Here is a 14,760-nt window from a genome sequence, read left to right on the forward strand (position 1 = left end):
AGAAAGGACGATGCAACAAAATGTCGACCTGAAGAAAAGCTGTCCGTCCTCCTTGGGGCCTCCAAACTGTGGCCCTCCAGGTGCTGAGCACCTGCAAGTCCCCTGAGGCCTCGCATGACCTCCGACAGCCACAGGCAGGACTCCCCGATGCATGATGGGACTTGTAGTACTTCAACAGCTGGAGGGCCGTAGTTTGGAGACCCATGCAGAGCTGAGGCATGCTGGGAGTAGGAGGGGTTTATAGAGGGGCTGGCCTCCAGGTTGTCCTCTCTGCTTGCAGGAGGCGGTATAACCCGAAGGTGAAGGACTTCCTGTGTCCCCCAATGACTGTGAAGGACCACCGACAACCTTCAGGGCTCTGGCCGTCCAATCACTTACCTGGAGCCTCGGAAATATGCTTTGTGGATCTTCTTCTCCCACGGCCAACGCCTGGCTGACCTAACCAACAACAAAGTAGAAGAGTTACCGCCACATCCATCCGGGACCCCCCACATTCACCCGGGGACCCCAACATCCATCCTAGACCTCCTATATCCATCCGGGACCCCCCACATCCACCCGGGGACCCCAACATCCATCCTAGACCTCCTATATCCATCCCGGGACCCCCCACATCCACCCGGGGACCCCCCACATCCACCCGGGGACCCCCCACATCCATCCTAGACCTCCTACATCCATCCGGGACCCCCCACATCCACCCGGGGACCCCAACATCCATCCTAGACCTCCTACATCCATCTGGGACCCCCCCACATGCATCCGGGACCCCCCACATCCACCCGGGGACCCCCCACATCCATCCTAGACCTCCTACATCCATCCGGGACCCCCCACATCCACCCGGGGACCCCCACATGCACCCGGGACCCCCCACATCCATCCGGGGACCCCCACATCCACCCGGGGACCCCAACATCCATCCTAGACCTCCTACATCCATCCGGGACCCCCCACATCCACCCGGGGACCCCCCACATGCACCCGGGACCCCCACATGCATCCGGGACACCCCCCACATCCACCCGGGGACCCCCAACATCCATCCTAGACCTCCTACATCCATCCGGGACCCCCCACATCCACCCGGGGACCCCAACATCCATCCTAGACCTCCTACATCCATCCGGGACCCCCCACATCCACCCGGGGACCCCAACATCCATCCTAGACCTCCTACATCCATCTGGGACCCCCCACATGCATCCGGGGACCCCCCACATCCATCCGGGACCCCCCACATCCATCCGGGACCCCCCACATCCACCCGGGGACCCCAACATCCATCCTAGACCGCCCACATCATCCGGGACCCCCCACATCCACCCGGGGACCCCCCACATCCACCCGGGGACCCCAACATCCATCCTAGACCTCCTACATCCATCCGGGACCCCCCACATCCACCCGGGGACCCCCACATCCATCCTAGACCGCCCACATCCATCCGGGACCCCCCACATCCACCCGGGGACCCCCCACATCCATCCTAGACCTCCTATATCCATCCGGGACCCCCCACATCCACCCGGGGACCCCAACATCCATCCTAGACCTCCTACATCCATCTGGGACCCCCCCACATGCATCCGGGACCCCCCACATCCACCCGGGGACCCCAACATCCATCCTAGACCTCCTACATCCATCCGGGACCACCCACATCCACCCGGGACCCCCCACATCCACCCGGGGACCCCCCACATCCATCCTAGACCTCCTACATCCATCCGGGACCCCCCACATCCACCCGGGGACCCCCCACATCCACCCGGGGACCCCCCACATCCATCCTAGACCTCCTACATCCATCCGGGACCCCCCACATCCACCCGGGGACCCCAACATCCATCCTAGACCTCCTACATCCATCTGGGACCCCCCCACATGCATCCGGGACCCCCCACATCCATCCGGGACCCCCCACATCCACCCGGGGACCCCAACATCCATCCTAGACCTCCTATATCCATCCGGGACCCCCCACATCCACCCGGGGACCCCAACATCCATCCTAGACCTCCTATATCCATCCGGGACCCCCCACATCCACCCGGGGACCCCAACATCCATCCTAGACCTCCTATATCCATCCGGGACCCCCCACATCCACCCGGGGACCCCAACATCCATCCTAGACCTCCTACATCCATCTGGGACCCCCCCACATGCATCCGGGACCCCCCACATCCATCCGGGACCCCCCACATCCACCCGGGGACCCCAACATCCATCCTAGACCGCCCACATCCATCCGGGACCCCCCACATCCACCCGGGGACCCCAACATCCATCCTAGACCTCCTACATCCATCCGGGATCCCCCACATCCACCCGGGACCCCCCACATCCATCCTAGACCTCCTACATCCATCCGGGACCCCCCACATCCACCCGGGGACCCCAACATCCATCCTAGACCTCCTACATCCATCTGGGACCCCCCCACATGCATCCGGGACCCCCCACATCCATCCGGGACCCCCCACATCCACCCGGGGACCCCAACATCCATCCTAGACCGCCCACATCCATCCGGGACCCCCCACATCCACCCGGGGACCCCCCACATCCACCCGGGGACCCCAACATCCATCCTAGACCTCCTACATCCATCCGGGACCCCCCACATCCACCCGGGGACCCCCCACATCCATCCTAGACCGCCCACATCCATCCGGGACCCCCCACATCCACCCGGGGACCCCAACATCCATCCTAGACCTCCTATATCCATCCGGGACCCCCCACATCCACCCGGGGACCCCAACATCCATCCTAGACCTCCTACATCCATCTGGGACCCCCCACATGCATCCGGGACCCCCCACATCCACCCGGGGACCCCAACATCCATCCTAGACCTCCTACATCCATCCGGGACCACCCACATCCACCCGGGACCCCCCACATCCACCCGGGGACCCCCCACATCCATCCTAGACCTCCTACATCCATCCGGGACCCCCCACATCCACCCGGGGACCCCCCACATCCACCCGGGGACCCCCACATCCATCCTAGACCTCCTACATCCATCCGGGACCCCCCACATCCACCCGGGGACCCCAACATCCATCCTAGACCTCCTACATCCATCTGGGACCCCCCCACATGCATCCGGGACCCCCCACATCCATCCGGGACCCCCCACATCCACCCGGGGACCCCAACATCCATCCTAGACCTCCTACATCCATCTGGGACCCCCCCACATGCATCCGGGACCCCCCACATCCATCCGGGACCCCCCACATCCACCCGGGGACCCCAACATCCATCCTAGACCGCCCACATCCATCCGGGACCCCCCACATCCACCCGGGGACCCCAACATCCATCCTAGACCTCCTACATCCATCCGGGACCCCCCACATCCACCCGGGACCCCCCACATCCACCCGGGGACCCCCCACATCCATCCTAGACCTCCTACATCCATCCGGGACCCCCCACATCCACCCGGGGACCCCAACATCCATCCTAGACCTCCTACATCCATCTGGGACCCCCCCACATGCATCCGGGACCCCCCACATCCACCCGGGGACCCCCCACATCCACCCGGGGACCCCCCACATCCATCCTAGACCTCCTACATCCATCCGGGACCCCCCACATCCACCCGGGGACCCCAACATCCATCCTAGACCTCCTACATCCATCTGGGACCCCCCCACATGCATCCGGGACCCCCCACATCCATCCGGGACCCCCCACATCCACCCGGGGACCCCAACATCCATCCTAGACCTCCTATATCCATCCGGGACCCCCCACATCCACCCGGGGACCCCAACATCCATCCTAGACCTCCTATATCCATCCGGGACCCCCACATCCACCCGGGGACCCCAACATCCATCCTAGACCTCCTACATCCATCTGGGACCCCCCCACATGCATCCGGGACCCCCCACATCCATCCGGGACCCCCCACATCCACCCGGGGACCCCAACATCCATCCTAGACCGCCCACATCCATCCGGGACCCCCCACATCCACCCGGGGACCCCAACATCCATCCTAGACCTCCTACATCCATCCGGGACCCCCCACATCCACCCGGGACCCCCCACATCCACCCGGGGACCCCCCACATCCATCCTAGACCTCCTACATCCATCCGGGACCCCCCACATCCACCCGGGGACCCCAACATCCATTCTTGACCTCCTACATCCATCTGGGACCCCCCCACATGCATCCGGGACCCCCCACATCCATCCTAGACCTCCTACATCCATCTGGGACCCCCCCACATGCATCCGGGACCCCCCACATCCACCCGGGGGACCCCAACATCCATCCTAGACCTCCTACATCCATCCGGGACCCCCCCACATCCACCCGGGGACCCCAACATCCATCCTAGACCTCCTACATCCATCCGGGACCCCCCACATCCACCCGGGGACCCCAACATCCATCCTAGACCTCCTATATCCATCCGGGACCCCCCACATCCACCCGGGGACCCCAACATCCATCCTAGACCTCCTACATCCATCTGGGACCCCCCCACATGCATCCGGGACCCCCCACATCCATCCGGGACCCCTCACATCCACCCGGGGACCCCAACATCCACCCGGGGACCCCAACATCCATCCTAGACCGCCCACATCCATCCGGGACCCCCCACATCCACCCGGGGACCCCAACATCCATCCTAGACCTCCTACATCCATCCGGGACCCCCACATCCACCCGGGACCCCCCACATCCATCCTAGACCTCCTACATCCATCCGGGACCCCCCACATCCACCCGGGGACCCCAACATCCATCCTAGACCTCCTACATCCATCTGGGACCCCCCCACATGCATCCGGGACCCCCCACATCCACCCGGGGACCCCAACATCCATCCTAGACCTCCTACATCCATCTGGGACCCCCCCACATGCATCCGGGACCCCCCACATCCACCCTAGACCTCCTACATCCATCCGGGACCCCCCACATCCACCCGGGGACCCCAACATCCATCCTAGACCTCCTACCATCCATCCGGGACCCCCCACATCCACCCGGGGACCCCAACATCCATCCTAGACTTCCTACATCCATCCGGGACCCCCCACATCCACCGGGGACCCCAACATCCATCCTAGACCTACATCCATCCGGGACCCCCCACATCCACCCGGGGACTCCAACATACATCTGGGACCTCCCACATCTACCCGGGGACCCCAACATCCATCCTAGACCTACATCCATCCGGGACCCCCCCCACATCCACCCGGGGACCCCAACATACATCTGGGACCTCCTACATCCATCTGGGACCCCCCCACATCCATCCGGGACCCCCCACATCCACCCGGGGACCCCAACATCCATCCTAGACCTCCTATATCCATCCGGGACCCCCCACATCCACCCGGGGACCCCAACATCCATCCTAGACCTCCTACATCCATCCGGGACCCCAACATCCATCCTAGACCTCCTAGATCCATCTGGGACCCCCCCACATGCATCCGGGACCCCCCACATCCACCCGGGGACCCCCCACATCCATCCTAGACCTACATCCATCCGGGACCCCCCACATCCACCCGGGGACCCCAACATACATCTGGGACCTCCCACATCTACCCGGGACCCCAACATCCATCCTAGACCTACATCCATTCGGGACCCCCCACATCCACCCGGGGACCCCAACATACATCTGGGACCTCCCACATCTACCCGGGACCCCCCACATCCATCCGGGACCCCCCACATCCACCCGGGGACCCCAACATACATCTGGGACCTCCTACATCCATCCGGGACCCCCCCACATCTATCCGGGACCCCAACATCCATCCTAGACCTCCTACATCCATCCGGGACCCCCCCACATCTATCCGGGACCCCAACATCCATCCTAGACCTCCTACATCCATCCGGGACCCCCTCACATGCATCTGGGACCCCCCACATCCATCCAGGACCACCCACATCCATCCGGGACCCCCCCACATCCACCCGGGACCCCCCCACATCCACCCGGGGACCCCCAACATCCACCCGGGACCCCCCCACATGCATCCGGGACACCCCACATGCATCCGAAACACCCCCCAAATCCATCCGGGACCTCCCCCATCCATCCGGGACATCCACCCTGGGACCCCCCACATCCATCCGGGACCTCCCCCATCCATCCGGGACAGCCCCCACATCCACCCTGGGACCCCCCCCATCCATCCGGGACCTCCCCCATCCATCCGGGACACCCCCCACATCCATCCGGGACCTCCCCCATCCATCCGGGACACCCCCCACATCCATCCGGGACCTTCCCCATCCATCCGGGACACCCCCCACATCCATCCGGGACACCCCCCACATCCCGCCCCACGGCCCCGGCGTTCGGGAGAGACCCCCGCCCCGAGGCCCCGGCGTTCGGGAGAGACCCCGGCGTTCGGGAGAGACCCCCGCCCCGAGGCCCCGGCGTTCGGGAGAGGACCCCCGCCCCGAGGCCCCGGCGTTCGGGAGAGACCCCCGCCCCGCGGCCCCGGCGTTCGGGAGAGACCCCCGCCCCGAGGCCCCGGCGTTCGGGAGAGACCCCCGCCCCGAGGCCCCGGCGTTCGGGAGAGACCCCCGCCCCGCGGCCCTGGCGTTCAGGAGAGACCCCGGCGTTCGGGAGAGACCCCCGCCCCGAGGCCCCGGCGTTCAGGAGAGACCCCCGCCCCGCGGCCCCGGCGTTCAGGAGAGACCCCCCCGAGGCCCCGGCGTTCAGGACAGCACACTCATCACTCACCGCTGCAGGTCCTCCCTCATCAGGTCCCAGCGTCCCAGGCCCGTGGGTAGAGGGGCCACACAGCAGGGCCCCCTTCCCAGAAGGTCCAGGCGGGGTACATGATGTCCCGATAATCTGAAGTCTTGCAGAAAGAGAAGGAAATGTCACATATGTACTGCGCTCCGGTATATGTCACCTCCACACAGAGAACACAGGAGGACAACTCCCATCATATAGGGGTCCATAAACCAATCAGGAGCCAGGACCATGTAATGGGGAGGGGCCACAACTGCATGCAAGTGTTACGGCTGTCATGTCTGCCCCTCCCCTATGTCCATGACCCCACCCCCATGTCCATGACCCCTCCCCCCGACCATCGGAGCTCCCCTCACCTTACTGAATGAGAAGACGGGAATAACCGGCGTCATCCAATGAGGAACCTGCGGATAATCCCGCACATTGATCACCATCTCCATGTCTGGGAGATCCGGCAGAAGGTCCAGGAGGAAGTGCTCCACCCCGCTACACCTGTACGGGAAACATGGCCGACACACGGGATGAGACACGGGAGGGGGAGGAGCTCCACCCCGCTACACCTGTACGGGAAACATGGCCGACACACGGGATGAGACGCGGGAGGGGGAGGAGCTCCACCCCGCTACACCTGTACGGGAAACATGGCCGACACACAGGATGAGACGCGGGAGGGGGAGGAGCTCCACCCCGCTACACCTGTACGGGAAACATGGCCGACACACAGGATGAGACACGGGAGGGGGAGGGGCTCCACCCCGCTACACCTGTACGGGAAACATGGCCGACACACGGGATGAGACACGGGAGGGGGAGGGGCTCCACCCCGCTACACCTTTACAGGAAACATGGCCGACACACGGGATGAGACACGGGAGGGGGAGGAGCTCCACCCCTCAGACATGGAAGATACATGGGATAAGACATGGGAAGAGGGGGAGGAGCTCCTCTCCTACATGGATGACACATGGGATAAGACACGGGAGGAGGGGGAGGAGCTCCTCTCCTACATGGATGACACATGGGATTAGACATGGGAAGAGGGGGAGGAGCTCCACCCCCTACACCTGTAAGGAAAACATGGCGGCCACAGAGGATACAATGGATGTTCCGGTGACTCTGATGGGTTCCAGTAGCAGACATGATGGAGATCCCGGGGGGGGGGGGATTACACACAATGTATGGGCAGCTCACTGTGACCCCCCCACAGGGAGGAGTTTGGTCCCCGGGGTGACAATGGCCTGGGACTCACCGTGCCGGGAACATGCACTCCTCCTCTCGGTACAGCCGGTGCTCCATGATCTGGTAGTGCGTCCCCAATTTACGACTGATCACATTTTTCATCAGATCCCGAGAGATCCCGGAGCGGAACGGAGCCAAGTCCTGCTGGGTGACCCTGGAGGGGGAGGAGTCACATAATACTGGTGGGAGGTACAGCAGGAGGTGGGCGGGATCATACAGGATTGATGGGCAGTACAGGAGGAGGTGGGCGGAGTGGCAGTATAGGGGGGAGGTGACACTCACCAATCATAGCAGGTGTCATTGTGACAAGGGGCGTGGCTCTCCACCCTCTTCTGGATTCGATGGAGATAAGGAAACCAATCAGGATCTAATGGGAGAGAATAGGAAAGATCATACACCCCGCCTCCCCCCAGACCCCACCCACCCCCAGTACGGAGACCCCGCCTCCCTCCAGACCCCACCCACCCCCAGTACGGAGACCCCGCCTCCCCCCAGACCCCACCCACCCCCCAGTACAGAAACCCCGCCTCCCCCCAGACCCCACCCACCCCCAGTACAGAGACCCCGCCTCCCCCCAGACCCCACCCACCCCCAGTACAGAAACCCCGCCTCCCCCCAGACCCCACCCACCAGTACAGAGACCCCGCCTCCCTCCAGACCCCACCCACCCCCAGTACGGAGACCCCGCCTCCCTCCAGACCCCACCCACCCCCAGTACGGAGACCCCGCCTCCCTCCAGACCCCACCCACCCCCAGTATGGAGACCCTGGCTCCTCCCCAGACCCCACCCCCAGAATGGAGACCCCCCCCAGTCCTCCCCACAGTCCTCCAATACCCCCCCGTACCCCTCCCCCACAGTCCTCCAAAACCCCTCCCCCACAGTCCTCCATTACCCCCCCCGTACCCCTCCCCCACAGTCCTCCAATACCCCTCCCCCACAGTCCTCCATTACCCCCCCCCCCCGTACCCCTCCCCCACAGTCCTCCAATACCCCTCCCCCACAGTCCTCCAATACCCCCCCCCCCCGTACCCCTCCCCCACAGTCCTCCAATACCCCCCCCCCCCGTACCCCTCCCCCACAGTCCTCCAATACCCCCCCCCCCGTACCCCTCCCCCACAGTCCTCCAATACCCCCGTACCCCTCCCCCACAGTCCTCCAATATCCCCCCATCCGTACCCCTCCAGCACTTACCTCCCGTCTGCCCCTCCCCCTCAGCGATCAGAGCCCCCGGGGCCCCCAGAAGGAGCAGAAACAGCAGCGCCATCTCTCCGCCATCCATTGATCGGGTCTGACGTATCCACTCTAACAAATCCAACATGGCGGCGCCCAGAACCCGGAAATGGCTCTCGGGAGTTTCCTGTCGGAGGAGCGGAGCTCCACTCTAAACAGGAAGCACGTGACCTCCACTCCGACAATTTCTTTTGCGTTCCACACTGGAATGGAGGTCCAGTCTGCAGCCGGGCTCTAGAGAGAGTTCCTCCTTCACCCCACCAAGAAGACGGCGGCGGGAAATGTCACCTAAGGCCGAACCCCACCAAGAAGATGGCGGCGGGAAATGTCACCTAAGGCCGAACCCCACCAAGAAGATGGCGGCGGGAAATGTCACCTAAGGCGGAACCCCACCAAGAAGATGGCGGCGGGAAATGTCACCTAAGGCGGAACCCCACCAAGAAGATGGCGATAAGAAATGTCACCTAAAGGGGAACCCCACCAAGAAGATGGAGGTGGGAAATGTCACCTAAAGGGGAACCCTTCCAAGAAGATGGCGGCAGGAAATGTCACCTAAAGGGGAACCCCTCCAAGAAGATGGCAGCAGGAAATGTCACCTAAAGGGGAACCCCACCAAGAAGATGGCGGCGGGAAATGTCACCTAAGGCGGAACCCCACCAAGAAGATGGCGATAAGAAATGTCACCTAAGGCGGAACCCCACCAAGAAGATGGCGGCGGGAAATGTCACCTAAGGGGGAACCCCACCAAGAAGACGGCGATAAGAAATGTCACCTAAGGCGGAACCCCACCAAGAAGATGGCGGCGGGAAATGTCACCTAAAGGGGAACCCCTCCAAAAAGATGGCAGCAGGAAATGTCACCTAAAGGGGAACCCCACCAAGAAGACGGCGGCGGGAAATGTCACCTAAGGCCGAACCCCACCAAGAAGACGGCGGCGGGAAATGTCACCTAAGGCGGAACCCCACCAAGAAGACGGCGATAAGAAATGTCACCTAAGGCGGAACCCCACCATGAAGATGGAGGCGGGAAATGTCACCTAAGGGGGAACCCCACCAAGAAGATGGCGGCGGGAAATGTCACTTAAAGGGGAACCCCACCAAGAAGATGGAGGCGGGAAATGTCACCTAAAGGGGAACCCCTCCAAGAAGATGGAGGCGGGAAATGTCACCTAAAGGGGAACCCCACCAAGAAGATGGCAGCGGGAAATGTCACCTGAGATAGAACCCCACCAAGAAGATGGAGGCCGGAGGAGGTCATGTGATCTGCGATGTTCGCGATTCTCCTATCCTTCTCCAATAGTCTCCAGTCACATGGCTGCGATTTGACATCACATGATTTGTGTGCGATTTCTGAAGACTTTACTGCGACTTGTGAAGATTTGCAACGATTTCTTGCGATTTCCATTGTATTCTGTGTCTGTGAAATCGCAATAAACGGCGGAAAACGTCACGTGAGAACCGCGTCAGAAATCGCAGGTGTTAGGACGCGGACATCCACATTCATTACAGGCGATTTCTGCTGCAATTGTAATTCACAAATCGCACCCGTGTGACCGAGTGTCATGGATCCCCCACAAGCCACGCCCACAGCGACTAGCTAACCGAGGTGCACGTGCGGCTGTGGGGTACGAGGAGATAAAGGGGACTGAACTTTATATATATAAAACCGTATATAGGATCAGCCGTGATATCCTTCCACAGCTGCACTACCTCTGCCCACCACCGGGGGGAGACTCCACTCCAGAGGGCTGACCACACCCCGCACTACCTCTGCCCACCACCGGGGGGAGACTCCACTCCAGAGGGCTGACCACACCCCGCACTACCTCTGCCCACCACCGGGGGGAGACTCCACTCCAGAGGGCTGACCACACCCCGCACTACCTCTGCCCACCACCGGGGGGAGACTCCACTCCAGAGGGCTGACCACACCCCGCACTACCTCTGCCCACCACCGGGGGGAGACTCCACTCCAGATGGCTGACCACACACTGGCAGATACAAATCTTACATACAATCTGGTGCACTGATTAGAGTCGAGGAGCCGCTTAGTAATCACACCCTTCTAGAGTCCCTCCAGCTATCCTACAGCTTGAACCCCGGTGTTATCACCCTTCCACTGTCCACACCCCCACACCAGACACACCCCTCCCCCACACACCCCCACACCAGACACACCCCTCCCCCACCCTACCCTCACACCAGACACACCACAAAAGGTAGCCTGCCACCACCCAACAGTTTATCCGCAGAACGGTCTGCTGGGACACCCCACACACACAGATCTCCGCCTGGCCGATCTGTTACCTTTTATAATCTGCGTACAATCTGCCCACACACAGTGCAATTGCATACAGATTGGCAATGAGCGTTTAAAGGCACTAAAATACAATCTAATCCCTCCAATCTAATCCCTCCAATCTAATCCCTCCAATCTAATCTCTCCAATCCAATCTCTCCAATCTAATCTCTCCAATCCAATCTCTCCAATCTAATCCCTCCAATCTAATCCCTCCAATCCAATCTCTCCAATCCAATCTCTCCAATCTAATCCCTCCAATCCAATCTCTCCAATCTAATCCCTCCAATCTAATCCCTCCAATCTAATCCCTCCAATCTAATCCCTCCAATCTAATCCCTCCAATCCAATCCCTCCAATCTCATCTCTCCAATCTAATCTCTCCAATCTCATCTCTCCAATCTAATCCCTCCAATCTAATCCCTCCAATCTAATCCCTCCAATCTAATCCCTCCAATCCAATCCCTCCAATCTCATCTCTCTAATCTAATCCCTCCAATCTAATCCCTCCAATCTAATCCCTCCAATCTAATCCCTCCAATCTAATCCCTCCAATCTAATCTCTCCAATCTAATCCCTCCAATCCAATCTCTCCAATCTAATCTCTCCAATCTAATCCCTCCAATCTAATCCCTCCAATCTAATCTCTCCAATCCAATCTCTCCAATCTAATCCCTCCAATCTAATCCCTCCAATCTAATCTCTCCAATCCAATCTCTCCAATCTAATCCCTCCAATCTAATCTCTCCAATCTAATCCCTCCAATCCAATCCCTCCAATCTCATCTCTCCAATCTAATCCCTCCAATCTAATCTCTCCAATCCAATCCCTCCAATCCAATCCCTCCAATCTCATCTCTCCAATCTAATCCCTCCAATCTAATCCCTCCAATCTAATCCCTCCAATCCAATCTCTCCAATCTAATCCCTCCAATCTCATCTCTCCAATCTAATCCCTCCAATCTAATCCCTCCAATCTAATCTCTCCAATCCAATCTCTCCAATCTAATCCCTCCAATCTAATCTCTCCAATCTAATCTCTCCAATCTAATCCCTCCAATCTCATCTCTCCAATCTAATCCCTCCAATCTAATCCCTCCAATCTAATCTCTCCAATCTAATCTCTCCAATCCAATCTCTCCAATCTAATCCCTCCAATCTAATCTCTCCAATCTAATCCCTCCAATCCAATCCCTCCAATCTCATCTCTCCAATCTAATCCCTCCAATCTAATCTCTCCAATCTAATCCCTCCAATCTAATCCCTCCAATCCAATCCCTCCAATCTCATCTCTCCAATCTAATCCCTCCAATCTAATCTCTCCAATCTAATCTCTCCAATCCAATCTCTCCAATCTAATCCCTCCAATCCAATCTCTCCAATCTAATCCCTCCAATCTAATCCCTCCAATCCAATCTCTCCAATCTCATCTCTCCAATCTAATCCCTCCAATCTAATCCCTCCAATCTAATCCCTCCAATCTAATCCCTCCAATCCAATCCCTCCAATCTCATCTCTCTAATCTAATCCCTCCAATCTAATCCCTCCAATCTAATCCCTCCAATCTAATCCCTCCAATCTAATCCCTCCAATCTAATCTCTCCAATCTAATCCCTCCAATCCAATCTCTCCAATCTAATCTCTCCAATCTCATCTCTCCAATCTAATCCCTCCAATCTAATCCCTCCAATCTAATCCCTCCAATCTCATCTCTCCAATCCAATCTCTCCAATCTAATCCCTCCAATCTAATCTCTCCAATCTAATCTCTCCAATCCAATCTCTCCAATCTAATCCCTCCAATCTAATCTCTCCAATCTAATCCCTCCAATCCAATCCCTCCAATCTCATCTCTCCAATCTAATCCCTCCAATCTAATCTCTCCAATCTAATCCCTCCAATCCAATCCCTCCAATCTCATCTCTCCAATCTAATCCCTCCAATCTAATCCCTCCAATCTAATCCCTCCAATCCAATCTCTCCAATCTAATCCCTCCAATCTCATCTCTCCAATCTAATCCCTCCAATCTAATCCCTCCAATCTAATCTCTCCAATCTAATCTCTCCAATCCAATCTCTCCAATCTAATCCCTCCAATCTAATCTCTCCAATCTAATCTCTCCAATCCAATCTCTCCAATCTAATCCCTCCAATCTAATCTCTCCAATCTAATCTCTCCAATCCAATCTCTCCAATCTAATCCCTCCAATCTAATCCCTCCAATCTAATCTCTCCAATCTAATCCCTCCAATCCAATCCCTCCAATCTCATCTCTCCAATCTAATCCCTCCAATCTAATCTCTCCAATCTAATCCCTCCAATCTAATCCCTCCAATCTAATCCCTCCAATCTCATCTCTCCAATCCAATCTCTCCAATCTAATCCCTCCAATCTAATCCCTCCAATCTAATCTCTCCAATCTAATCTCTCCAATCCAATCTCTCCAATCTAATCCCTCCAATCTAATCCCTCCAATCTAATCTCTCCAATCTAATCCCTCCAATCCAATCTCTCCAATCCAATCTCTCCAATCTCATCTCTCCAATCTAATCCCTCCAATCTAATCCCTCCAATCTAATCCCTCCAATCTCATCTCTCCAATCCAATCTCTCCAATCTAATCCCTCCAATCTAATCCCTCCAATCTAATCTCTCCAATCTAATCTCTCCAATCCAATCTCTCCAATCTAATCCCTCCAATCCAATCTCTCCAATCTAATCCCTCCAATCTAATCCCTCCAATCTAATCTCTCCAATCTAATCCCTCCAATCCAATCCCTCCAATCTCATCTCTCCAATCTAATCCCTCCAATCTAATCTCTCCAATCTAATCCCTCCAATCCAATCCCTCCAATCTCATCTCTCCAATCTAATCCCTCCAATCTAATCCCTCCAATCTAATCCCTCCAATCCAATCTCTCCAATCTAATCCCTCCAATCTCATCTCTCCAATCTAATCTCTCCAATCTCATCTCTCCAATCTAATCCCTCCAATCTCATCTCTCCAATCCAATCTCTCCAATCCAATCTCTCCAATCCAATCTCTCCAATCTAATCTCTCCAATCTAATCTCTCCAATCTAATCCCTCCAATCCAATCCCTCCAATCTAATCCCTCCAATCTAATCTCTCCAATCTAATCCCTCCAATCCAATCCCTCCAATCTCATCTCTCCAATCCAATCTCTCCAATCTAATCCCTCCAATCCAATCTCTCC

The 14,760-nt window shown here is 58.2% G+C and overlaps 1 protein-coding gene across 1 annotated transcript; it reads right to left on the minus strand.

Moving 5' to 3' along the window:
- Nucleotides 1-212: 212 nt before the first annotated feature.
- LOC149430714 (protein O-glucosyltransferase 1-like) lies at nucleotides 213-9,352 on the minus strand. The gene is made up of 6 exons (XM_089666065.1): nucleotides 9,211-9,352; nucleotides 8,301-8,385; nucleotides 8,029-8,172; nucleotides 7,136-7,271; nucleotides 6,765-6,885; nucleotides 213-438 (listed from the first exon to the last, which is right to left on the minus strand). Exons 1-5 carry the CDS (start codon nucleotides 9,335-9,337, stop codon nucleotides 6,784-6,786), a joined length of 594 nt encoding a protein of 197 aa, XP_089522191.1. The 5' UTR covers nucleotides 9,338-9,352; the 3' UTR covers nucleotides 213-438; nucleotides 6,765-6,783.
- Nucleotides 9,353-14,760: the final 5,408 nt, after the last annotated feature.

The sequence above is a fragment of the Staurois parvus genome, unplaced genomic scaffold, assembly GCF_062004578.1.
Source record: "Staurois parvus isolate SC_StPar_1 unplaced genomic scaffold, SC_StPar_1.0 ptg002502l, whole genome shotgun sequence".
NCBI lineage: Eukaryota > Metazoa > Chordata > Amphibia > Anura > Ranidae > Staurois > Staurois parvus.